The sequence below is a fragment of the Dendropsophus ebraccatus genome, chromosome 13, assembly GCF_027789765.1.
Source record: "Dendropsophus ebraccatus isolate aDenEbr1 chromosome 13, aDenEbr1.pat, whole genome shotgun sequence".
Taxonomy (NCBI): Eukaryota; Metazoa; Chordata; class Amphibia; order Anura; family Hylidae; genus Dendropsophus; species Dendropsophus ebraccatus.
The window spans coordinates 30,662,521-30,689,740 of NC_091466.1; the positions used below are offsets into that span (position 1 = coordinate 30,662,521).

The 27,220-nt window shown below is 42.9% G+C and overlaps 1 protein-coding gene across 1 annotated transcript; it reads right to left on the reverse strand.

The window, feature by feature from the left end:
• Positions 1–2: 2 nt before the first annotated feature.
• On the reverse strand, positions 3–27,220 carry CERS2 (ceramide synthase 2). Its single transcript, XM_069949504.1, has 11 exons — positions 27,113–27,220; positions 9,730–9,903; positions 8,299–8,416; positions 7,919–8,037; positions 7,477–7,534; positions 7,192–7,242; positions 5,616–5,708; positions 5,277–5,405; positions 4,457–4,563; positions 4,078–4,231; positions 3–1,080 (listed from the first exon to the last, which is right to left on the reverse strand). Exons 2-11 carry the CDS (start codon positions 9,900–9,902, stop codon positions 949–951), a joined length of 1,134 nt encoding a protein of 377 aa, XP_069805605.1. The 5' UTR covers position 9,903; positions 27,113–27,220; the 3' UTR covers positions 3–948.

The following is a 27,220-nucleotide window of genomic DNA, read 5'->3' on the forward strand; positions in this document are numbered from 1 at the left end:
CGTTCTTTTCTCTACAAATATTTATTATATTACAATTCATTAGTTTGAGAAAGATGGCTGCCCTCACTGGGACAAGGCCAGCCATTGATCTGTAGTAAAACATAGTGGAATTCTGATATACTTCAAGGTTTAAAAAGAACATCTGTCGGAAAAGGGTGGAAGCGGACTGAATGTCCTCATGGAAAACAAGGCAACTTTTGGCTCTGGTCAGAAATAAACGGTACATAATCAAACTATATTACTATAATAAATACATCTGCTATTACACCATCTATTGAGATACAACAGTCAATGACAACGAATTACAGACAGTGGTTGGTGACCACCCAATAAGCAGGAGATGCAGTATTCACATTGATTGTCATCATATGATGGGGTGTCCAACGTGGCAAATCACAAGTTATAGGTGCTTAGGATCTTCAGGTAAATGTTAAGAAAGGCACTGTTCTTACAAAACTAAAATCAAGGAACATCCAAAAGGATAGTGGTTCAACCCATGGAACTGGGTATCAAAACTCAGGATGAAGTTGCAATGAGGAGGGCACCTTCACCACCCTTTTCCAGGTCATACAACTCTCATTCTCCAGTCCAAAGGCAAAGAAACGTGAGAAGAAAGTCATCTCTGGAACGTGCAGCAGGGTCTACAACACAGACAGGAATTGCTTCTCCTGTCCAACCAGCAGCAGGCACTATTGGCTTATAGGTCAATTCACATGAAGGCTTCATATACTTGTAGGGAGTGAGAAGTATACAGAGATTTTTAGTTTATTTTTTTGTTAAAGTAGAAAAACAAAACACCCCATAAAGAAGCTCAATTCACCATCTTCCACAGCTTACTGGGAAAGTCTCTGAGATGTTGGCAAGGTAGGTTTCAGTAGTGTGAAGTAGGGAAGCAGTACTATTTCCTCAGGACCCTGAGGGTGAAGCAGCCACTGGTCTTCACTAGGGTCAATCTGCCTTATGATGGTTATTGTTCTGCACTGAATGACCATTGGATACTGCCCCGTTCTTCATAGGTTCCTCATCATCTTCATCAGGAATGTCAGTTTCGTCTTTGTCGCTTCTTTCATCTTGCTCCAGCTGCAAGAATTAAAAGTCATTAGATACCAAGTAAAAATTTAGAACGCCAATATTCCTCTATATAAAACACTTACACATGGCGGCACAAGAGTCATGCTGTCTGTCAGAATATGGCCATATTTTTGTAGCACTGGATAACCCCTGTAAGGTGCCTTTACACAGAGATTTATCTGACAGATTTTTTGAAGCCAAAGCAAGGAGTAGATTTGAGAAGAGGAGAAATCTCAGTCTTTCCTTTTTTGACCTGTTCCCAGTCTATAGTCTGTTCTTTGCTTTGGCTTCAAAAATCTGTCAGATAAATCACCCTTATAGCAAAGTGTCAGCTCAGATACAATGTCCTTAAAGTGTCACTGTTTAAATTTTTTTTGCAGAAATCAATAGTACAGGCGATTTTAAGAAACTTTTTGATGGGTTTTATTCGCCAAAAAATGCATTTTTATTATAAAAAGCAGCTTAAAGCTCTCCACCCTTCATTATTATTCTCAATGGAAAGGGGAGGGGTAGAGGGAAATGAGGCACCAAAACAGGACAACAAAGAGTTAATTTACAGTTACATCACCAGGCCCTCTCTTCTGAAGTCAGCACTGACCTCTCTGACCTCTGAATAGCAGCTTTTACACAGTTCAGGCTATGTAATCCTTTGTTCTCGGCTCTCTGCTGCTGACTAATCTCCATTCTCCCCCCTCCATAGAAAAGACAGGGCCCGACTGATGTAAACCAGTAGATTTTTCCTGATAAGCAGTGAAAGAGAGGAGGGGGGGGGGGGAGACCTGGGAAAATGCTTTTTGAATGCAGATAATGGCATATTTGCCTAATAAACCCAATTACAAAGTTTCTTAAAATCGCTTTAAAGAGTGTATTAGTTTAGAAACGTAGCTTCTTTCTTCCAGACATATCACTGCTTGTCTACTGGCTGTGTCTAGTCTTCACCTGAACAGAGCTGAGCTGTATTACCAGGCAACAATGATGCTGTTTCTGGAACAAAACAATCATGATTTACTAGTCTCATATAACCCCTTTAGGGTCCATTCAGACGTGCTATATCGCAGGGGATTTCACACTGAGTTTCTTGCAGTGAAACCCACTGGTTTCTTTTTAAAGGGGTTATCCAGCGCTACAAAAACATGACCACTTTTCCCCCTACTGTTGTCTCCAGTTCAGGTGCGGTTTGCAATTAAGCTCCATTTACTTCAATAGAACTGAGTTTTAAAACCCCACCCAAACTGGAGACAACAGTAGGGGGAAAGTGGCCATGTTTTTGTAGCGCTAGATAGCCCCTTTAAGCCTATGACACTCCATTCTTGCAGTGGATTTTCATTCTGCTGCGAGACTATAAAGCCATAAGGGGGCATTCACACTCTCAGCGTGAAGTTGCGGGCCGGAATCAAGTATTAAGATGCTGGGAGCTTCGAACCTGTTCAAATCTTCACGCGGCTGTGTCAGTATAGTAGCTGGAAGATTTGAAAAGGTTCAGAGCTCCCGACATCATGAGGATACATGAAACCGGTTGTTCCTGATGCCAGCCACAGCTTCACACTCCATAGCATCCGTGATTTACAGAGTGTGTGAATGCTCCCTTAAATTTTACAAGGTAACTAGTTAGCTCCCAAGACGTTAACAATAAAGACACCGTGCTTACCTGGCCGCCCCATGCAGTCCTGCCTGCTTCTCCATATCCCTGCTCAGCCAATCACTGTGCTTACCCGCCGCAGCCAGTAATTGGCTTAGCAGGCCTTCACTGAGTAGGGAACGCAGAGAGGCAAGCGAGAACACGGACAGGTAAGTGTGATGTCTTGTTTTTAATGTCTTGGGAGCTAAATAGTTAACTTTTACAGGTTTGGCTATGGCGTGAAAATCTACTACAAGAATGGAGTGCCCTAGACTTTAGGAATCAGTTGCAGCAGATTTTACAGTGAAACCCGCAGCCGCGTGAATGGACTCTTAAAGGGGTTAGCCAGGGTTTGAAAAATATAGCTGCATTCCTCCAAAAACAGCATCTTTGCAATTCTTCAGCTCGTGTGTGATATATTAGCGATATATAGAGCTAATTTTATATCGCACATATTTCAAAAGAATTCGGCTGCAGTACCACACACAAACTGGGTACCACAGTCGCGCTCTTTCTGGAAGAAAGCAGTAGTTATATCTTATATAACCCCTTTAACTGTTGCTCAGTGACTGCCAAGAGCTCAACCCATTAAGCCACGCAGCTGGAGAGTAGCACAGTGCTGCATACTTAGGGCGAACATAGACTAAAGGGCCTTTTACACGTGCCGATTGTTGGCCAGGTGCTACCAATGCTAGGGGGGTACTGAAGACAGCAGCTGGACAGGAGAGCAGGGGAAGAGGATGTCAGATCACAAGCAGCAGCACGCTAGGGAAGTATGCAACTGCTGTGTTTTTGGCAAACTGACAGCACAAACAATACATGGATTGTTCATGCAGCCCAGCCACCAGATTTCTTGTACTATGTAAAGGCACTACAAATAAGTGCAGATCTCGCTGATCGGTGCTCATTGTGCCGGCCTGTCAGCAAGAAAATAATCACATGTAAAGAAAGGACACCTATCGGCCAAATTGGGCTCATATCATATGGTTCCCTGGAGCGCTGTACCTTTTCACAATACCAGGGGCGCTACAGATACCACATATAGGTGGCCATAATATGCCTGCAACGCCATGACAGAATGTAGATCACTGTAGGGTTCTCATGTAGTTTTGTTTCAGTACAACTATGTTCAAACATTGCAGATTCATTGCTGAATTACCGCAACTGAAAAACACATTCCAGAATAGTATCTGCAGCATGTGCATAGGCTGTTGTAAGGTCCATTGAGACACAAAGAACAGCCTCAGAAGTTTGTGCAACATATCTGCCATGTCTGAATATACCCTAAATAGAAGCCAGAACAGAGCTTCATACTGAAATGTGTCATCTATGAAAGACTTATAGGTTGTCTTAACACTTAAAGAAGGGGAGGGGGGGGATGGCCTTACCTTGCCAGTAAGAAATTTATGGGCCATGCCAAGGATGAGGTAAGCCCAAAATATGTGCAGACATTGTAGTACCCACAGCATGACGTTGAAGAAGTAGTAACCAAAGAAAGGTGGGTAGATGTCCAGCGGGTACACCCAGGTACAATGTAGGATCCTGCAAAAGAAGAAGCATGATATAACACCTAGACAAGCAATGTCCTTGGTATAAAAAAAATAAATAAATTAATAAATAAATAATAATAACAATAAAAATCTCTCTATCTCAATGCCAGTGACCTGCTATAGGAGCTTACTGGTTTCTACCTTATTACCCATAAAGCAAAACGTATAAGACGCCCTAGAGAGCCCAGCAGTGTCCATAACCTCAGTCACTACTCACCAGAATGGAAATATGATGATCCTTGTGATGATAAAGACCAAAGCAAAAACTACAAATATGTTGTTGCAGGTTTCCTTCCAGCCGGCGTAGTTGAACATCTTTGCAGACTGTAAAGGTAATAAAATAATTCTGTCTGAGCCTCTGACTTCATCACCAAGATGCCAACAATCGGCACTCAAATATCTTTAGTGGATTTTCCACACAACAACTTATTAGTGACACCAGGTTTGGAGATATATATATATTTTTTTAACTTGTTCACACTTAAAATTATAAACCATATTTTGATCATTTTTACTGTGTGAAAACATCCGAAAGCTATCAGTGATTAAACAACAGCCATTGTTTGACACATCCGTTGTTTGCAGCGTCAAACAACGGTATCTGTTTGATATGATCCTGTGGCCGATACTGCCATATCGGCCGCAGGAACATAATTTTATTTTATTTGGATTGCGGGAACATTTGGGTGTTCCTGCAATCCAATTAACCACTGAACTCTATGCAATGTACGGCTGTCAGAGCGGCCATACATTTTTTTTTTAAAGGCAAGGACGGCTATTGTTTTAATTAGTGACAATGGACGTTCTTGTCTTAAAAAATACTGTGTGAACATGGCCTGAAACTGGAGCCCATACTGAGAGCACCGCACATGTGTGGCATCTTCTCCATTCATTCTGTATGGCCCTTCCTAATGTTGCTGGGCACTATTGTTCCAGATATTATTTCCAACAAAGAGGAACAGATTTATCCCTACTAAGAGAGACAAATCATCCACTACCCTTTAGATGATGGCACAGTGAGATTATAAAGAGCTCACCTCAAGGAAGAAGTCAGAGGCATCATGAATGATCAGTACTAAAGTACCCACACGTATGTAGTTGGCACACCACGAGAAGCTGATCAGTACAATAGTGGCCACATGGTGTATGATCTGCTCTTTAAAGTCCTGGATGTGTTAAAAGAAAAAAATATATATATTTGTCAAAAGTAACTCAAGATTTATGTAAATGACCAAGTATGTTAACACTTATATGCAGTACAGACGTGACAATCTTTTCACATCCAGAGCTGTATTCAGAATTCTGCTCTCTTCATGTTAATAATGGTCAGGCTGTGGGACACTGTATCGCACTGTCGTGTCGTGTCGTGTACCTACCTTCCGCTTGACATCAAATGCCACTCTGAAGAGCAGAGACCAGTAGAATCCCAGAGAAATCATATAATACCAATACTGGGATGACAGCATAGTCTGAAGGAGAAGCAAGGGAGAGAGGTTATAGAATATATTAGACCTGAGGTTTTCATCTTTAGTACGGGATGTGTAACCCCAGGGATATATGTACCAAAGTATTCATTCTGTGCTTTAATCTTGTCTTTTTATTAGGCAACTAAAGTACGGTAATGGCCTTAGGGGTACTATAATGTGTTTGAGTAAAGAGTCATTGGCTTAGCAATCCTAAACTTATGTTCACACATTCAGCTTTTTTATTGCAATACATATAAAAAGGAAAGACTGGCAATTTAGTCATTGCTTGCTTTGTAGTCAATAATTGTATATAAAAACCTGAACATGTGAACAGACCCTCAAAACAAATCATATTAGACACAAAGGAATTATCTTCCCTCGTGCTTACTCACAGTAGTTTATATGAGCAGCTAAGGGGAAATCAGAGCCTGAAAAATCTAAACTTTCAAGGCTGTTCTACTGGGAAAATACATTTTGTGACTAATATAATACTGCTCCTTTGTACACAAATATAACTACTGCATTTTCCGGCGTATAAGACGACTTTTAAACTCTGAAAAATCTTCTTAGAAGTCGGGGGTCGTCTTATACGCCGTGTATGGTCGCCCCATACAGTGGTGGAGCTAAAAAATGGCCGCATCCCCACCGTATGGGGAGGTCCTCAGGCCGGAAGATGCGTGGTTAGCCACGGGTAACAGTCTGTAGCCATCAGGACGCCCCTGCTTTCACTCCCCCTCCCCACACATGTCTGTCAAGACTGAATAAATGGATTGATTTGCAGCGATTTTCTGGTGAGTGCAAGCTCTTTTCTCTTAGTTTGGATTTCATTTACCCTGTTATAAGCTTTTTGCACCTCCATGCTGCTCTCCATTGCCTAGATTCCTCACGTATATGATCCTAGCTCATGGGTATACAGCAAATACTATATGGACTTTGGTGCTAACTCAAACCTGCTCTACAAATTGAAAACTACTATAATACTGCCTCCTATATACAAGAATATAACTACTATAATACTGCCTCCTATATAGAAGAATATAACTATTATAATGCACTCTCCAGCTCTATAACTATTATAATACTGCCTCCTATATACAAGAATATAACTACTATAATACTACCTCTTATATACAAGAATATAACTACTATAATACTGCCTCCTATATACAAGAATATAACTACTATAATACTGCCTCCTATATACAAGAATATAACTACTATAATACTGCCTCCTATATACAAGAATATAACTACTATAATACTGCCTCCTATATACAAGAATATAACTACTATACCACTGCTCCTATACACAAGAATATAACTACTGTAATACTACCATCTATGTACAAGAATATAACTACTATAAAAGAAGGTTTTAGACAGACATCTACTCATGTTATTAATACATTTGTTTGATTCTTGTTTCATCTCTTGGATTGTTGTATAACCATAGAAACGCTGAAGCCGATCACTATGGGAGACTTACCTGTTTAGGGAACTCTTTCCAAACCTCTCGGAGATCATGGAACCAGGGTTTCTGCAAAAATAATAAAAATTCATGCAAATGACACAAATATCGTCTGCAGATTATATATAATTCTTACTAAATTAGGTGCAATATCAATACAAACTCCCATGATACCCAGCTACAATCAGAGAATGCTTTATTGCTACACTATAACGGATAGAGCTGACTGATCAATGAGCCTCACAATAATAGTGATCAAACACTGATCTGACAATATGGAAACATCATAAGAGGAATACTCACGTCTAAAAGGACGGCCAGGCCACCAATGAAAGCAAGAAGGTAATAGGTGAACCTCCAACTGTGAAAGAAAAGAAGGTGTGTGATTGGCTGAGAGTTACATCATAGATAAGGCAGCAATTCTCTTAAAGGGGAATCCGACTTTCAGTCATTGTTTGACACAACGATTAGCAAAACTCTGGTCTCAGGACCAACTAATGTGCCCACAATCCATATATACATGGGATTGCCATAATCCGGAATCACCCAGGACTTCTCTGAGGTGACCACTTAGATCACTGCTAGAATTTCTCTGTATTAGGATTATGAGAGATGGAATATAAGAATTACAGTATTTCCACTGCGTCTTGAGCTCGGTGCAGTTGCTGTAATTACGCTATATATTATAGGGTGGCGCTATACAACAGTAAAGATTATCATCACCATTTATGAAATCATTTCATACCTGGCTTCTCGGAACTTCTTTTGTAAACTCGGCCTGTCCTGGTTCCTCCTTCGACGGTACCATCTTTCCACCTGGCGTACTGTAAATTTACTTGACCTTGACAGGTTCTCTAGGTCACTCTGCCAGGAAATTTACAAGAATGGTGTTTAGAGATATACCATTACAGTACAATGCTCTAAAACTTGGGTAGAGATATCATTGAAAACTTCCCATGACATTACTTCCTGTCTGTGCTCTGTACTTCATTGATGTCATAGGAAATCTGGTGACATTCTATCACATTGACTTTTACATATTATTTGTCACTAGACACAATGGATGTGGTGGCTGATTTGATATAACATAAGGGTCCTATGACTTGGCTGAACTGGTGACATCACCTGTTTGGGATGTTTAGAGCAGCTTTTATAGAAGGTCTCCAGCACTGGATTATGCGTAGCTCGAAGCTTCACCTTGTCTTTTACACCTAGTACCTTGGCGAGTGGTGTAGCCACATGACTGCAAGACACATGACAGAGAAATTCACGTATAAACTTTTACCAATCTGAACAAGGGCAAATGCATTGTAAAGTATGGGAACAGCAGTCTGATCCTGTAAATGAAGGGTTAAAAAACTGCAGGCACTGATTTATATATGATCAAGACCACAACTGGACCAGTCACGAAGTAAAACTGGGGAAGGTTGTGCTATTTCCTGGATTAGGTTTGTACAACTACATAGCTAGGGAGAATAACTATTGCAGGGTCAGGGACTGCTAAGTAACCTTGGAGTTACTTACCTACCCCGATCCTCCGCTGCTCATCCTTTCTTCCTGCTTACAAGACAAAATGTCAATGGCAGGGCCTGCCTGCTCAGCCAATCACTGATAGAACATTTCGGCCAGTGATTGGCTAAGCAGGCAGTTCCTGCTCTGAAATCTCATCTTGGAAGCAGGAAGAAAGGATGAGCCGTGGAGAATCGTTGTAAAAAGAAACCTTGGGCAAAACGAAGCCCCACCAGCATGTGCATGGGCCTGGGGTACGTAAGGATCACTTTTTCTTTATTCTTGCCCCAGCATAATATAAAAAAAACCCTCTTTAAAGGGAACCTGTCACCCCCCGTGCCGGGGTGACAGGCTCCCGACCCCCCGTTAGAGCCCCATATACTTACCTAATCCCGCCGGGTCCCGCTTCTGGAGGTGGTCGGGTGACGGAGATCTCAGCCGCTGCAGCCCGGCGCGCGCGCTGAGAGATGAGTCCAACACCCATAGAGAATGACAGGAGAGTCCAGCGCTCCGTCATTCTCTATGAGCGTTGGACTCATCTCTCAGCGCGCGCGCCGGGCTGCAGCGGCTGAGATCTCCGTCACCCGACCACCTCCAGAAGCGGGACCCGGCGGGATTAGGTAAGTATATGGGGCTCTAACGGGGGTCGGGAGCCTGTCACCCCGGCACGGGGGGGGGGGGGGGGGGGTGACAGGTTCCCTTTAACTGGAATACCCCTTTAAGAGCTTTAAGGGTTTTCCTATCAAAAACATTTATCACCCATCAATAGCGGACCCCCAGTCTAGTGACACATCTGCTCTCATTTCAGTAAATAATTGTATTCCTCATTAGCCAGGGATTTGCTGAAGAATGGAACGAACTAGAAATATAACATGTTACAGGTCAATAAGAGCCTCTTAACACCCAGCCTGTTGAATGAGAGGGTTAACAGAAACATATAGATGGCCATGTGTACTAAACTCCTCTTAAACCAGAAGCCACCAGGTGGTGTCACCTCTACATATAACCACGCCATCTGGTGATTTATAGTAGGATGAAAATACTTACATTTCAAAGATGTACCGTACTAAAAGGAATACGAAAGCAAGTGGGATGGAGATGTACAGGTCAGAAGCTTTGGCATACACACGGCCATCTTTATCTTCGAGGTCGGCCCAGGTCAGGTTTACCGGCAGCCAGAGCCTGTGCCACCAGAAGTAGTCGTAAGCAGTTTGCAGCATCCTGGGAGGGGAGAGACACGTGTCATGAGAAACAGTCATTTGCATTTTGCTAGCTACTCATGTCCATTTTCGATTTGCATATTAAAATCGGATTGCTTCATGTTGTTTTAAGTGATGGCGTCAGCAATAAGGCCGCTCATAGATCAAGTATTTTATGAAGTGGTGGCGTATCTTAGGACCTCTTGGACCCCCGCCAATACAGAGGACTCCTTCACAGTCTTTAACCAAACAAGTGACACTCGGGCCACACACTGTGCAGTGAACTGTCACATCCATGGGAAGAGTAATTAAAGATGCCACCACCACACAATGGGGATCATAATCTAAATTCCAAATTAACCTACCAGTATGTTTTCCATCCAGAGTGGGCAGTCAATGCTGCAGAGTACAGGACTAAACTCATCCTAACCTAGATTTTATTTGACCAGGTATTAAACCCCCATCCTAGATCCTAGAGGCTCATGGCAATTTCCCAGACCTCCCCTAGCATTATTGAATTATCATTACACTTAGCACTTCAGAGACCACAATACAATACCTCGTCCTTAGGCTGGGGGTCCTGACTGCTCACATACAATTGTAACAAATAATCAGCTGTGAGAATTATTAGGTCTCTGGCAGGGAGCAAAGGTGGTGTCTTACTGGTTTAATGGTTGACGCCCTTAAAACATGATGGCTGGCAGCCACTCCAGAGATGTCCGCACATGTATTAGTGACCCAGCAGGTCAGGGGGGTGAATATTGGGCACCATGTGCCAAGAAAGCTAGTTTATTTACTGGCGACGTCTCCATCTGTAAATCTATGAAAATCTCCCTCCAAACATATAAATAGAACCAGGACGCCCTCTATGGGAATGGATCATTGCATAACCAAATCTTCTGCTTTCTAGGAAAGAGACTCATTATCATGGGGTAAAGACGAGAATGAAAGGGAATCGGTCATGTTGACAATGCAGTCCTATCTGCGGGCAGCAGGTTATAGAGGGGGAGGAGCTGAGCGGATTGATATACAGTTCTGTAGGAAACATTTCAGGAGAACGTTTATTCCTATAAACCTCTAGCTCATTCTGAGCTAAGTGGCAGTGCATAAAGAGCTGTCAATCACTGGGTAGGACCGCCCACTTGACATTTTAGCCCAGAATGAGCAGAGATTCACATGAATAAATGACAAGTTACTGTGAAATTTTTCCTACAAACTTGTATAATCAGCCTGCCGACGGGTGTACCCCTAGATGAGATGGATGGATCCACTGCACACAGCCATCTCTCTACTTCGGGTCCTATTAGACAAAGCAATTTATCATTTCCACCAATTAACAATAAACAGTTCTAAACAAGCTTTAGGCAAAGACCTGAAATCATTCACCATAAATACACAGAACGATAGTTGTTAGTTCAGATCGTTTGTATATTCTAGTATACGAATGATCGCAATTACAAATGAACGATGTGTACATACACAAAAAGACTTGTAAACAATTAACAAGTTTATCGAATGATTTTACGGTCAGCTCAAGGATGGGATCAACGACATACAAACTCATTTTGGTCAGTCATCGGATCGTTTTCTGCATATATATGGTAAGATCATCGCTTTAGCGATTTTTCGCACGATAATCTTTCTGTGTAAAAGGGCCCTTAGTCCCTGGATGGAAACAGACGCCAGTGGCCACCTTATTTGATACAGCGCGGATCAAGGGACCCCCTATTCTCCCAATTATTATAGCTCCAATCCTTCCGACCTGTGCATAATCCACAAGTGTTTCATACAGAAATACTTATTTAAAGGGATATCTTACTCTAAATTACTTTCTACATGAGTATTTCAGCTTTTCTATAGAATAAAAAAAAAAATTCTTAAGGTTTTATGGCTAAGGCTAAATGTGTTTTTCATGGCTCCACAACTTGGCACCATGCTGTCTGGATGACTGGCAGTGCAGAGCTCCACCTAAGACCTTACATTATACATATGATCAGTAGTAGGCAGCTACTGCTCTACAGCTCTCCGCAGTATCTGATACACGAGTACAGGCACCGTCTTAGTTACTTTTATAGTAGCATCACCAAAGCTAGGAAATTGGATCGAATCTGACTGGGAACCAAGCAGCTTGTGAGTCCATATAAGTTTGCCCCTTTACAACGTCCAATCCTTATTGGCTTAAAACTGGAGAAGATGGAGCTCACCTTTAAGAGAGTCCGTGATCTGAGCGCAGGGTTGTCTGTTGCCTATAGACGCTGCCTGGAGCGCTCCTTCTGTAACCTTATAGCTGCTCCTCAAGCATTAGCAAACATGTACCTTGTGAACAGATTTGTGCTGCGTGAGTGTTGCCATACAGCAAGGCTTTGTGTTCTGTACAGACTGTTACCTGGTGACACCCCCCCCCCCAACCCAGAATTGTTTAACTATCCTATTCATCTCTGCTAGGTGTGACAACCACTATGGACCACCCTAACAATGCTCTTATCACACAACATGTCACAGACCCTATAGTTATATTAACAACCACCCGCCTTCTCCCCGCCTTCTCCTCTGCCTGTGTAATTGAATTCAAGAAACAGGACACTCCGGCTAAACAATGCAATAGGCTCATGGGATTACAGGAGCTGCAGAGAATAAGCCCAGGAACCCCCAATACCACAGGTGGATACAATCCAGCCCGGCCCTCTCCCCAATATCCAACCTCACAAAATCTCTCCTGGATAAGTGGGCAAAAATTGACACCTCCATAATAATGGCTATGTGTTTAGAATGGGATGTCCTGTAGGCGTCCTGATGCTTTATTCCATATAGTGTACAGTATATTGGATGCTTGCTATTCATGCCATGAGGTTTCCACCATACGCAGTTGTAGTGTACAGTATATTGGATGCTTGCTATTCATTCCATGAGGTTTCCACCATAGGCAGTTGTAGTGTACAGTATATTGGATGCTTGCTATTCATGCCATGAGGTTTCCACCATAGGCAGTTGTAGTGTACAGTATATTGGATGCTTGCTATTCATGCCATGAGGTTTCCACCATACGCAGTTGTAGTGTACAGTATATTGGATGCTTGCTATTCATGCCATGAGGTTTCCACCATACGCAGTTGTAGTGTACAGTATACTGGATGCTTGCTATTCATGCCATGAGGTTTCCACCATACGCAGTTGTAGTGTACAGTATATTGGATGCTTGCTATTCATGCCATGAGGTTTCCACCATAGGCAGTTGTAGTGTACAGTATATTGGATGCTTGCTATTCATGCCATGAGGTTTCCACCATACGCAGTTGTAGTGTACAGTATATTGGATGCTTGCTATTCATGCCATGAGGTTTCCACCATACGCAGTTGTAGTGTACAGTATATTGGATGCTTGCTATTCATGCCATGAGGTTTCCACCATACGCAGTTGTAGTGTACAGTATATTGGATGCTTGCTATTCATGCCATGAGGTTTCCACCATACGCAGTTGTAGTGTACAGTATATTGGATGCTTGCTATTCATGCCATGAGGTTTCCACCATACGCAGTTGTAGTGTACAGTATATTGGATGCTTGCTATTCATGCCATGAGGTTTCCACCATACGCAGTTGTAGTGTACAGTATATTGGATGCTTGCTATTCATGCCATGAGGTTTCCACCATACGCAGTTGTAGTGTACAGTATATTGGATGCTTGCTATTCATGCCATGAGGTTTCCACCATACGCAGTTGTAGTGTACAGTATATTGGATGCTTGCTATTCATGCCATGAGGTTTCCACCATACGCAGTTGTAGTGTACAGTATATTGGATGCTTGCTATTCATTCCATGAGGTTTCCACCATAGGCAGTTGTAGTGTACAGTATATTGGATGCTTGCTATTCATGCCATGAGGTTTCCACCATAGGCAGTTGTAGTGTACAGTATATTGGATGCTTGCTATTCATGCCATGAGGTTTCCACCATACGCAGTTGTAGTGTACAGTATATTGGATGCTTGCTATTCATGCCATGAGGTTTCCACCATACGCAGTTGTAGTGTACAGTATACTGGATGCTTGCTATTCATGCCATGAGGTTTCCACCATACGCAGTTGTAGTGTACAGTATATTGGATGCTTGCTATTCATGCCATGAGGTTTCTACCATACGCAGTTGTAGTGTACAGTATATTGGATGCTTGCTATTCATGCCATGAGGTTTCCACCATACGCAGTTGTAGTGTACAGTATATTGGATGCTTGCTATTCATGCCATGAGGTTTCCACCATACGCAGTTGTAGTGTACAGTATATTGGATGCTTGCTATTCATGCCATGAGGTTTCCACCATACGCAGTTGTAGTGTACAGTATATTGGATGCTTGCTATTCATTCCATGAGGTTTCCACCATAGGCAGTTGTAGTGTACAGTATATTGGATGCTTGCTATTCATGCCATGAGGTTTCCACCATATGCAGTTGTAGTGTACAGTATATTGGATGCTTGCTATTCATGCCATGAGGTTTCCACCATATGCAGTTGTAGTGTACAGTATATTGGATGCTTGCTATTCGTGCCATGAGGTTTCCACCATACGCAGTTGTAGTGTACAGTATATTGGATGCTTGCTATTCATGCCATGAGGTTTCCACCATAGGCAGTTGTAGTGTACAGTATATTGGATGCTTGCTATTCATGCCATGAGGTTTCCACCATACGCAGTTGTAGTGTACAGTATATTGGATGCTTGCTATTCATGCCATGAGGTTTCCACCATACGCAGTTGTAGTGTACAGTATATTGGATGCTTGCTATTCATGCCATGAGGTTTCCACCATACGCAGTTGTAGTGGCTTTGATGCAGTGAGTGTTTATTTCAGTTGGGGCCCCAGGCAATGGCGGGGGGTGGAGGTCTATGGCTCTGTACTGTCTGTAGTGCTAGGCGGCAGGTCTGATTTCTGTGCTGCTGGTTAAGCAGAGTTTACAGAGAACTGAAGCCGGCGCACATAGGTTATATATTAAATCCTAAAATGTGGGAAATAAGCTGCAGTACACACAGGAGTGGGACAATACTCCATGCCGTATCCTCTCTGCACCACAGGGCCCATAATATCACAGGCCAGGGTTTAGCAACCTGTGGTTCTCCAGCTGATGAATGTCCAGGCATGATGGGAGTTGTAGTTTTGCAACAGCTGAACACTTACATAGGCATTCCCCATACTGCCCTCTAAGATACAATTGAGCCAGCTGCAGTTATCCTTAGAGTATATTCACACACATAGCATAAACTGTGATATAACAGAATGTCTTAAAGGGAATGTGTCACCTAAATTTTCTTTTACTAATTAGAGTCAGATACTAAAACTTGTTCTTTTATTGTAATCTGTTTTTATATTCTGACATTCTTTTTTTATTTTACTTTTTGTACATTGTTATGGGGGCTTCCATATTGCCTGGGCTGTTCTTAACAGCATTTAGTGACATACTTTACAGCAAGACTCATGGTCATAGACGACAATAGACAGACTCTAGTCCCCTTTACATGAACATAAATCATTGAGCGTGCTCTGTGACCTTTGAAAGGGGTCATTCTCCTCTATATACTGGTGTCAAATGATGCTGCAATGCTGTACAGATCACTTTACAGCAGCCTCCTCTTATCACCTCAGACACAAAAGGAAGTCTTAGCTTAGTTTTAGCCCCAGTGGTGAGAATGAAAAACTGCAAGATTTCAGGATTATTATATAATATATAGAAAAACAGAAAATTAAAAAATATATGTTTAACAAACACATTATTTAAGCAATAAATAATTTTTTAATGACACATTTCCTTTAAAGGGGTGGTCCACGATAGAAAAACAGCACTACACCAGTCCATAGAATGTGTCTGGTTTGCAGCTAAGCTCTACTGAAGTGCTCGGGGCAGAGCTGCAATACCAACTATAACCTGGGGACGGGTGTGGTGCTGTTTCTGTAAGAAAGCAGGCATAATTTCCTTACGGTGTAAATGCATGGACCTGACCTTAGAATGTATGAACAGTAGACTTGATCAGGTGACAGATTATGGGAAATATTATTTTTTTCAATAGCGGCTGTAAGTGTAGGAAGCAGCCAGCCCTCCATATCCAGCTGACATAGTCCCTGGATGATAGGAGGTTAATTAATTGATGATGGGAGGATTTAGTCCCTATACACTCACCTAATGGTTCTGTATAGTGCAGCAGGTGCGCTAGGTTAATTAACGCTGGCAGCACCGCCAGGGGAGCGCAGCACAATATGCTGATGCCCGCGGGATGCAATTTATTACATCAGTTTCCTACAATGTGCTGAATACTGTATAACACTAGCACTCCGAAGCTTAGGAAAACCCAGAGGCATCTGCATCAGTTATAACTCAATGGCGCATCACTGGCAACAAATGGCTAACACCTCTCCTGTCTAACAAGGCAGGATTGGGTGACAACCACCATGGCTCAGTATTCAGCACCAAGGGTGGCCTGCCAGGCTACTCCCAGAGCTTCATTAAAGGGGAGGACCACATATTGTGCTGAGATACAGGGTGCTGTTTGACAAGATCCTTAATACTGTTGAGTGCCATTACATAATAGATAAGTGCGTTCTAAATTTAGACGATAGAAAGGGTTAACAAGGGACAAAGCCACCCTGTGAGGTGTGTATAGTATCTTTATTGTATTGTGCAAGCTAAGCGTGGTATCACCGTGTGACACAAGCAGCTCCCCATGATTCATGTTTCCTTAATAACACATGCACTGGGGCAGAGCACATTGCCCTGGCAGCTCTGACGTCACAACAGCCCATGACCTGAGAGGTTACCCCATTATATTTACCCTACTGTGCACGTAATCTTGAATTATTAATACAAATAAAATCCATATTATACTCCTAATACCGGCATATTTCCTGAAAGGAGATAAGCAATGGCTTATACTTACAGGCGTCTTCATGCAATTTTGTATCAAAGTTTACAAGATATGCTTAAAATAAATAAATAAATCAAGCCTTATCCTGGACTTTGTATTATACTCCGTTTTATTTTCCTACAATATTATATTGCATTCTTTTCACAGTTTAAACAAAAAGTAACAAAAATGTGAAAAAATCGCAAACACGCAAAAAAAAAAAAAAAAAATCCATGTTTATGGCTGACCAAGGCTCACAAGACACAACCTGTTATCTCCTGTCGTGATCAGCCATATTTTTCTTCTTGTTGTTGCAGCTTTCAAAAGCTATAAAGCGGTTTTCTTATTTATTAATGAAAAGATTTGTGTGTCTATCAGATACATAGGGGGCGATTTATCATTAAATTTATGTACCTACTGGCGTATAAAAACTGGCATTTTTTTTTTTTGCACAACACTTCTTTGATCCTTTAAAGAATTCCTACCAATTTTTTAAAAAAGTGAGTGGAGGTTGCAGCAAAGAGGCAGTGACCACTGCAGCAGAAGCCGCCACCATCAGGTTATAAACCATAACCCACCATCCGTTTACATAAGGCAATATAGGGGGCCACCAGTGGTGAGGCACGATCCTACAATTTAGACTAAAGATAAAAAAAAAAAAAAAAAAAGACTATCATTTATTTTATACATTTTCGGCAACAACGGCCGTACTTTGCATGTGTGTGCACATGTGTGTATACACATCGTATACGCGCCTGCCGTGATCCTATGCGGCGCCGCAAACAACTGACACGACCTGTCAGTTCACACAATGAAGCAAGCTATGAGAGTTCTGATGGGGGTGCGCGCTGATGCGCCCGCATCAGAACACTGCGGCCAGAAAAATCATCCGGACGATACTTAAGTAACGGCCGGGATGATCTTTGCAGAGACCGGCCGGGTCACGAAACGTCCGGTCCTTCGCGTAGTGTGAACATAGCCTAACTTTGGAGGCAGATTAACATTTTTTTTTTCCTCAATTTCCCCTGTAAGGGCCGATTCACACTGAGCAAACACGGCGCAATTCCGCGGCGGAGATTTCCGATGTGCTGCTTTGAGTGAATGGGAGAGCGCGCACCTGTCCGCTGCCGCAGCTCTCCGCTCAGGGGATGAACATGTTTATTCTTTGAGTAGAGAGGAGAGGGAGCGGACAGGCACGTGCTCTCCCATTCGCTCAAAGCAGCACACGGAGCACGACAGGATTCGTGTTTGCACTGTGTTTGCTCAGTGTGAACCGGTCCTAAAGGACATACACACCCTAGCATGGTGCTGATCTTGATCTAGAAACTTTTTGCCGCCTGAAACATCCTTACAGAATTATAAGTGGACCAGCCAGATTAGGGCAAGTTTACACAAAGTAAAAGCAGCGGAACTCTCCGCCACGGAATCTCACCTGCCTCACTGTCATACAGCCTGTCTCGCGCGCCTCCTCTCTCTGCTTAAAACTGTTTGAGCAGAGGGGCGCGGAGAGCAAATTCTGTTTCTTTTATGCCGTGTGAACTGGCCCCTTTAAGTATTAATATTATTTCTTATTTTTAAAGTGCCCTTGATTCCAGAGCACTAATGGTTAACCACTAAGTGGTTAATATAAACACATGCAGATCCCCTATATACACACACACACACCTACTGTACATAGGATGACATAAATATACCAAAATATATACAGATGTAAACTGCCAAGAGCAACCAATCATAGCTCTTCTTTCATTTAACCAGAGCTGAAAGCTGAGCTGTGATTGGTTGCTGTGGGCAGTTTACGCCTGTATATATATTTTACACCCTTTGATAAATCTCCCCCCATATGTCTACAGAATACAGATCAGGTGCAGGAGGCGTGCAACAGATCAGATCCTCATTCCAAATGTCACTTGTAGCCTCTGTCTCCCACCCCTCCCTTAGGGTGTGCTCGCACAGGCACAGAAACTCTCAAATACCATGCAGTTTCACCAAAAAGGAAAAAAAGTCAGTGATTTCAGGGGAAAACTGGACCATGGGACCAAACAAAAAAATTTACTAGCAAAACCCCTTTAAATTCTCTGATAACCGGTAAAAGGGAGGTGACCACAATTAGGGACATTATGAAATTGGGCATGGGACCTTCATGCTGCCTAATTCATGTCTTCTACTAAACAAAAGTGGAATATGCTGAAGCTGTAACCTAGCAACAAGCGCTGCTGGAAGTGGGTGACTACTGCTGGGGCTCCTTATTCATGTAAGAAAAAATAAATATCTAGATAATGTATATGTATATGTGCTGACTCCACAGTGTAATATAACCATCTAATAGGCTATTCTTATTAGACCCCTCAGTGATGAGACAGTGATGGCATTTGCTATAGTTGTGCCATGGCTTTCTATGGTGGGTACAGGTGACATGTGGCGCTCCAGCTGGTAGTGAGAAGTGTAAGCGCTCATTGTGCGGGGTATAAGAATGGTCTCATTGTCCCGGCAATCCTCAGAGAGGCAGTCTCCACTACAACCCACAACGGATCTTAAAGGGACACTAATCTAAACCCTGTGTTATCTTCATAGGCTGTAAACTTCTATGTATTCTATTGTTGTCCCTTATCGGCCATAGTCATAGTCCCTGCTCCCATGATAACCACTATCTCATGTATCCCCAGTGCCAGGAACCGCCAGACTCATCTACACGCATAGATTAACTAATCTTAGTAAATGTAAAAGAAATTAGAGGAGTTAAAGGCCTCCAGAAACAGCGCCACACCTGTCCGCAGGATTGGTCAGGTATCACTGCTGGGTTCTGCTGACATATGGCTAAGCTGCCATATAAAAGACAACCTGTAAAAAGGTATGGTGCTGTTCCAGGAAGAAAAACACCATCCTAGACACCTCTTAGCCACACAGATGTGGGGATCCAGAGTGGTCCCCCACAGTTTATGTTGCTAAGCAACAGCACAGCTTATTCTGTCACTTTGTGGCATACAGGGAGCAAACCGGCAGAATTATATAATATGAAGTCTAAAGAGCTTTATAATGGGGAACGATTTAGGTGGTGTTCCCCTTTAAGCACACCAGTGTTTACCGACATGCAGGGCTGTGGACCAGTGCAGGCTGGTGGAAATTTCCAGCTGCTGTGTATAGTCTCATACACACGCCAGCCGTTTCAGAAAAAGATACAGCGGCATTAGGATTTGCCTATGAGTACAGGACAGCATGTAAATGCCAGGCCGTGTACAGACTTCTCTACAATCCCCTTATGCCTATTTACCTAACCGACACTATCAATCCCTACAATGCAAATGTTTGCCATGTCTCGTAACTTCCACCCCAAGCATTAACCCACCGGTGACTGAACTCAATGTGAAAAAGGAGAATAGTAATAGTAAGGGTCACATGACTGCCAGTCTGGCTATACAGAGGCAACACGGCACCGATCGGTACCAATTCTGTATACCGAAATGCGAGCACACACGATAAGAGTGTACATGGACCTGCAACGTTAATGGATTTTTAGGGAAAATATTGTGTCTAGAATGTGAAGAGAAACGGCAATCCAGCTTGTTAGTGCGGTCAAAACAAGGTGTCCATGGTAAATGAGTAACCATGCCATCCCTCTGCCCTGTGTACAAGGCCATCATACCAATGCCCAGTATACTGAGAGGGGAGGGGGTCTCCAATCTGCATGGTATAGGTAGCAGTCATTATGCATCTAAAAGCATGGCTTTAAAACCAGCACCACACTGATCCATAGGTTGTGTCTGGTACTGCAGATAAGCTCTGCTAAAGTGAACTGGATTACCACAAAGTGATCATAGTGAGACAGTATTAAAGGGGTTATCCAGTGCTACAAAAACATGGGCACTTTCTTTCAGAAACAACACGACTCTTGTCTCCAGTTCAGGTGCGGTTTGCAATTAAAGGGGTTATCCAGTGCTACAAATACATGGCCACTTTTCCCTCTATTCTTGTCTCCAGTTAGGGTGTGGTTTGCAATTAGGTTCCATTTACTTCAAAGGAACTGAGTTTTAAACCCCACCCAACCTGGAGACAAGAGAGGGGGAAAAAAGTGGCCATGTTTTTGTAGCGCTGGATAACCCCTTTAAGCTCCAATTACTTCAATGAAACTGAGCAGCAAAACCCCACCCAAGCTGGAGACAAGAGTGTCTATGGAAGAAAGTGGCCATGTTTTTGTAGCGCTGGATAACCCCTTTAAGCTCCAATCACTTCAATGAAACTGAGCAGCGAAACCCCACCCAAGCTGGAGACAAGAGTGTCTATGGAAGAAAGTGGCCATGTTTTTGTAGCGCTGGATAACCCCTTTAACGCATTGCCTGAAGCAGTGGCATAGTGCAAGAATAGCACGTTTACTATATTCTAAAAAAGGGCAGCAATATATAAAAAGTTTTACGTGGCCAAAGTACCCCAAGGCACCAGGACCACCAAACACTTCCTTCGGACCATCACAGTGTCTTCTAAGTCAAAAAAATATCTAGTTCTACATCAAAACTGGTGACCGGCTCTTTTTAAGAAAATATAATATAGCTGATGGCTACAAGTCACCATCTCCCTGAGCGAGTCTCCATATCACCAGCAAACAGACACCATTTCTAACCTACATTGCTTGTTATCTAAAGGAAGAGGTCACAGAGAAAAGACATCACAGAGAAAAACAATGGATGAAGAGGAAGAAATGCATTAAACACACATGAAAAGCCAACTGTGGTCTATATCCTGTCATTGACATGGAGTGCTGGGGGTCTACACTTCTCACAGCCCCGTCACTACCTGCAACAGTAGCCATATCTTCTGAATAGGCCAAAGGGCAAATTGTGCACCTGACACACAGGAATCTGGATACTTCCATTCCATAGGTCACTGACAGGTGCACACGGGACCTGGGAAACAAGTCTCTTCTAGCTTCAGCATAAACCAAGGAGAAAATGTGCCGACAGAACAAGGGATTGCACAAATGGCAACTTACCAGTATGAAACAACATACTAATAATCAATATAAGCAGCTCCCGGTATGTGATGCCTTTACATAGAAGGGACATAACAATAGGCATCACATAGAAGTTTCCTAGAATTAAGGATCCTTTACACGTACGTTGACACAAATTTTCCCAGCAAATCCTCACCAATCTGGTCTGAACCACCTCTACGCTCAAATGACACTTCCACGGTCCTCCATTGATCTCTAGCCACTTCGCCACTTTATCAATTATGTATTGAAATGTGTATAGACACCAGCAGAGCATTTGAACTCTTATCCAATTGTCTCCTCCACTGTAGATCCACAATATTTCCGTCCCCTGTAAGAATACCCAAAGAACATGTTCACACAGGGAAAGGTTGTGTTGCATTCAGAGTAAAATTTCACATCAAACTTCCAAGGCCACGTCCCTGGCTTTCCGACACAGATACGGCTTCTTTTTCACATAATATTTTCCAGTTTTTTTCTGCTAGACACATGCCCTTGAACAGACTCATAGGTTTTATAAGCTTCCATTGAACTCTGTTTTTTTAAGCTGGAAAGGATAGACTGGATGCAAAAAAAAAACAAAAAACTAGATGCATCACTTTCCATTCCATCTTTTTTAAGCAAAGTACATGGTGGCGGAAGTGCTGGCATCACATTGTGTCATTCTATTACCGGGGTGAGGAACCTTTAGCTCTCCAGCTGCAGCAAAAACAATGGTCCCATCCCAAAGCTTTGACTGTCCAAGCATGATGGGAATTGTAGTTCTGTAATAACTGAGGAGCCGCAGGTTCCTCATCCCGGATTGTCTTCTTTTCTACGTAGTAAGGAGGTAGGCTGAACACTGCCTCTACTGATGGGAGGAGAGAGCAGCGTTCTCATGATCTTCGGTAATAGAGCTCCAGGCATGCTGGGTAATAGGTGTCAGCAATTAATAGAAGACCGGTCATTGATCACTCTGTAACCCAACCTGTAGGTATGTACTGTAAAAGAAGGTAGTCTTCCCTGTTCTTCACAAAGCAGAACAGCCAGCAGTGTAAACTTCTCCATGTTTCCATTCATTTCCACTACAGACATTTTTTTTTTTTACAGTGGTTGGTTCCTCTATAAGGGAAGACGGAGGTCGCAGTGTGAAGGTGACTATATATACACCTGACGGCAATGTGGTGCATGGAGCAATACTAGAGAGCTAGACTAGGCCTAGGATCACATGGTATGGTCATGTTGCCTGCAGTCTGCCTCTCCCCCCCCCCCCCCCCCCCCCCCCCCCCCCCCCAGATGTGACGGTAAACTATAATCAGAGTCAGACAGGTAATTTAGTCTTTTGTAACAGGAACAATATTTTTGGGGATTATACTGCCAATAGGTGCTGCCTCTTTCATCATATACAGACAGATCTGATCCTGCAACCAATTAGCTACAGTAGTTTGCATATATGCAAGGGCAAAGTATTGGTTGTTAGGTTATTGTCCTGAAAGAGAAACCTGTTCCTTAAAGGGGCACTCTGGAGAAAAAAAAAGCTTTAAAATCTACTGGTGTTTGTCCATTACTTCTATTTAATAAACTCAAGTCTTCCAGAACTTATCAGGTGCTGTATGTTTTACAACAGGGATGGGGAACCTACAGCCCTCTAGCTGTTGAAAAACTACAATTCCCATCATGCCTGGACAGCCAAAGCAGGCATGATGGGAATTGTAGTTTTGTAACAGCTGAAGGGCCGAAAGTTCCCCATCCCGGTCTTAAAGGAAGTGGTGTATTCTTTCCAGTCTGACACAGTGCTCTTTGCTGCCACCTCTGTCCCTGACAGGAACTGTCCAGAACATTAGAGGTTTCTATGGGGATTTGCTACTGCTCTGGACCGTTTCTGACATGGACAGAGGTGGCAGAGAACATCATAGACTAGATACACCAGAATACAGCACTTCCTAAAAAATATATATATAATAAAGGGGGCTGAAAGCAGATGACTGATCATTGTGTGCCTGTGGTATTAGGTAACTGCAGCACATCTCCCATTGAAGTGAATAGGAGTTGAGCTGCAGTAACCTGGAGCAGCCATCATTAGACCCCAATGAAAGGAGACATCTGCTTCCGGCCCCATTGACTATATATGTAAACAAAAACCTTGCACCTTGCGTCCATGCAGCCAGATATTACGGAGCTCCGGTACCCAATGTGTGCCCTTCCTGGGTTCAGGGACATGATGTCACAGGGCCACTTATCCAATCAGAAGCAGCAGATGTCCTGCCTTAGCTGGTCCTTAAACCTCCATAATAATGACAGTGGTGCAGAAGCGAAGAAGTGTGCGTATATACCAATATTATATATATATATATATATATATATATATATATATATATATATATAGGATCCTGCACAGAAAACCCAATTTGTAAGGGCGAATTCACACATGGCTTGCAGAAACTGATGAATGAATTGGTCAAAGTATATTCACACATGGTCGATTTGTAGCACAGGTGCAATATTTTTTTTGCTCTTTTTTTGCAATATTTTTTTTTGCTTGAAGAGGATGAAATATTTGAAGCATCTAGTAATTGCATCCAGTACTCTAGAGCTGAAATGCAAATGCTGGCTCCATCCCTGGAGGGATATCTGGCTAGTCCTGTGTTTCGAGACTCCACTGACTCTTTTTGCATATTTGTATTTCCCAGGGAGGCAACGCAACTAGGATTTCACTGTGCTCAGCAATTTTACTAGCAGCCTACAGTGTCTTCTTTAGCTGGTCTCCCTGAGATCAATGATCACTTTTACAGGGGAACTCTAATAGATCAGTACTGCCCAATATCACATTAAACATAAGAAATGTTCATCAGAACCAGCAATTATAGTACAGTAGTCACCAACTCCTCACCCATCCTTTACTGTATAGCGTCCCCCCCATCCAAGCACTGTAATGTATGGGAGATGGTGGTGCACTGCCTGTACTACTACTGCACTGTATATGCACTCCAGCAGTCTTATACAGCACTGTACTGTATGTGAAGCCTCACCACTGCTTAACTCGCCAGGTACAACCCACCATCCACGCTCGCAAAAACGTTCGAAAAACGTTTGAAAACCGAGCAAAGTTCGAATTCCAAACACTACTTCTGGGTAAATTTTCGTTCGAATACTACCAAGCAGTTCGAGTTCCAAAGCGTTCGAAAACCGAGGTATTACTGTATATATATATATATATATATAATATATATATATATATATTTATTTATTTAATTTATTTTACACACACTTGTTCCAGTGAGTGAATGTTCACGGGATCATAGCTAAAACCTCAGGTAATGAAACAAACTGGCGAGATCTACAAGGAACATATCAGTACAATTGCCTTGCAGTCTACCTTCCTTCTAGCAGGGACCCCCGCTGCTATTAACAGACAGGAAACCCACCATAATCCAAACATTCCTACAGGATCTCCCCCTCAGAAGCGACATACCTCACCAGCCTCCGCAGATTCCTCAACCCTTTAATATACCAAACCAGCTATAGATGGAACAGTCTTTACTATAAATGACGCAAATTTCCTAATAGGCAGAGAGTCCCATTCATGAAGATACTGACGTGCATGTCTGCCAGTCTCTAGCAGCTCCCCAACAATGAACAATAGGGCTCTGCTGCCATCCAGGATCCAAATGATGAGGCTAGGGCTACACAACATGAAGACTGCAATGTCGCACTGTGACATCATATCCAATGACTGACAATGTGGTCGCTTTGAGACATGACAAGTCACACAATATAAAAACCTTGTGACCCCTGACCTAAAATCCACAAGTGACTTTCCCATCATAGTCTTGAAAGCAGGTTGTGTGCAACCGCGATCTGATTGTGACTTCTCTAATATTTGGATAATACTTTTACAGCTGTTCTATAGTGGCACAACAATGCACTGTGCTGTCATCTTACATGTCCCTGTATATTCATGGCCTAACACATAGGAAGAAGCAGCAGCATGACCCACCATTCATAAATTCTGTAGGAGACTGTGTACCATGGTCGCAATGAGACACTCTCCATAGTGGGGATCCAGCTCTATCATGTCTACATTTGCATGCGACTGTCTCAGCAACATGTGCATGCATTTCTTCAAGCCGCATTCAGATTTTTGCTACAAATCTGTCAAACATGTATATAGCCCAAAACTTTGGCTGTCTAGGCATGGTGGGAATTGTAATTCTGCTACAGATGGGGGGGGGGGCACAGGTTCTTATAGGATTACACCAGTCCACTGAATCCAGAGATTGCTGACCACTTATAACGTGATGGGATCCCAGCAGCAGGAATCCCAAATTCTCCAACATCAAATGGGTGACCCTCCTAACACCAATCGCTTCAGGTGATCATCATTTCTAACGGGATAATTTAGGGGTCATTCACACATCCGCAGAATTCCATCTGTGCATAGACAGTGTTCTGCGGACTGGACCTGGGAGCTCCCAGCATTATGATTAATTATGATGCCAGGAGCTCCTAAACAGTTTGAAGGTTCGCGCTAGTGTACTGACACAGCCGCCCCGAAACTGTTTAGGAGCTCCCATGATAATTAAAGGTCCAGTCTGCAGAACACCGTCTGTGCGTGCTTGGATGGAATTCTGCAGACGTGTGAATGACCGCTTACTTTCTTACTCCATAAACACAATGATAATTATCAAGACTGAGAGACATCATATAGTCATAATAGACCCCCCCCCCATAGAGGACACTGCAACCAGGTGACCACAGATACAGGTACACTGCTGTATAAAAACCATAGAGGCTGAACACTAGAGCAGTTACCCATTGCAACCAACAGTAGTTAAACTAAGAGCTGTGATATGATTGGTCACTGTGCCAATATTTCTAGTCTCCAAAGCATCAGAACAGTAAGTTGGTTGTTATGAGCAACAACACCTTAAAGAGCAAAAGATGTCCATAGCAACCAATCATATAACAGTTTGTTTCTTACAGGCAGCCAATCATATAACAATTTATGTCATGAGGCAGCCAATCATATAACAGTTTGTTTCTTACAGGCAGCCAATCATAACAGTTTGGCTGCCTCTAAGAAACAAACTGTTATATGATTGGCTGCCTCTAAGAAACAATCATATAACAGTTTGTGTCATCAAGCAGCCAATCACATAATAGTTTCTAAGTGGCTCGCACCGGCAGGTGCAAGTTCATTGGCTACAGACAGTTACCGTAGTAGTTGTAGTATAGAGTAACAGAGCGCGGTTTGCCCTGTGGTGACACTATAACCACCAGCATGTCCCGCACACCGGGAGTCCTAGTGTGAATAACAACCAGAGAGTTACAGGCTGGAGTCCTGAGAAGTTACAGGCGGGAGCGTCACTCACCTGTGCGGGGAGCAGGGGGCTGTGTGCCGGCAGCCGGTCCAAGGTCTGGGGGAGAAGGGAGCGCTATCACCGCTCTCCCCGGGAGTTCACTTCTTCTGACGTCGCCTT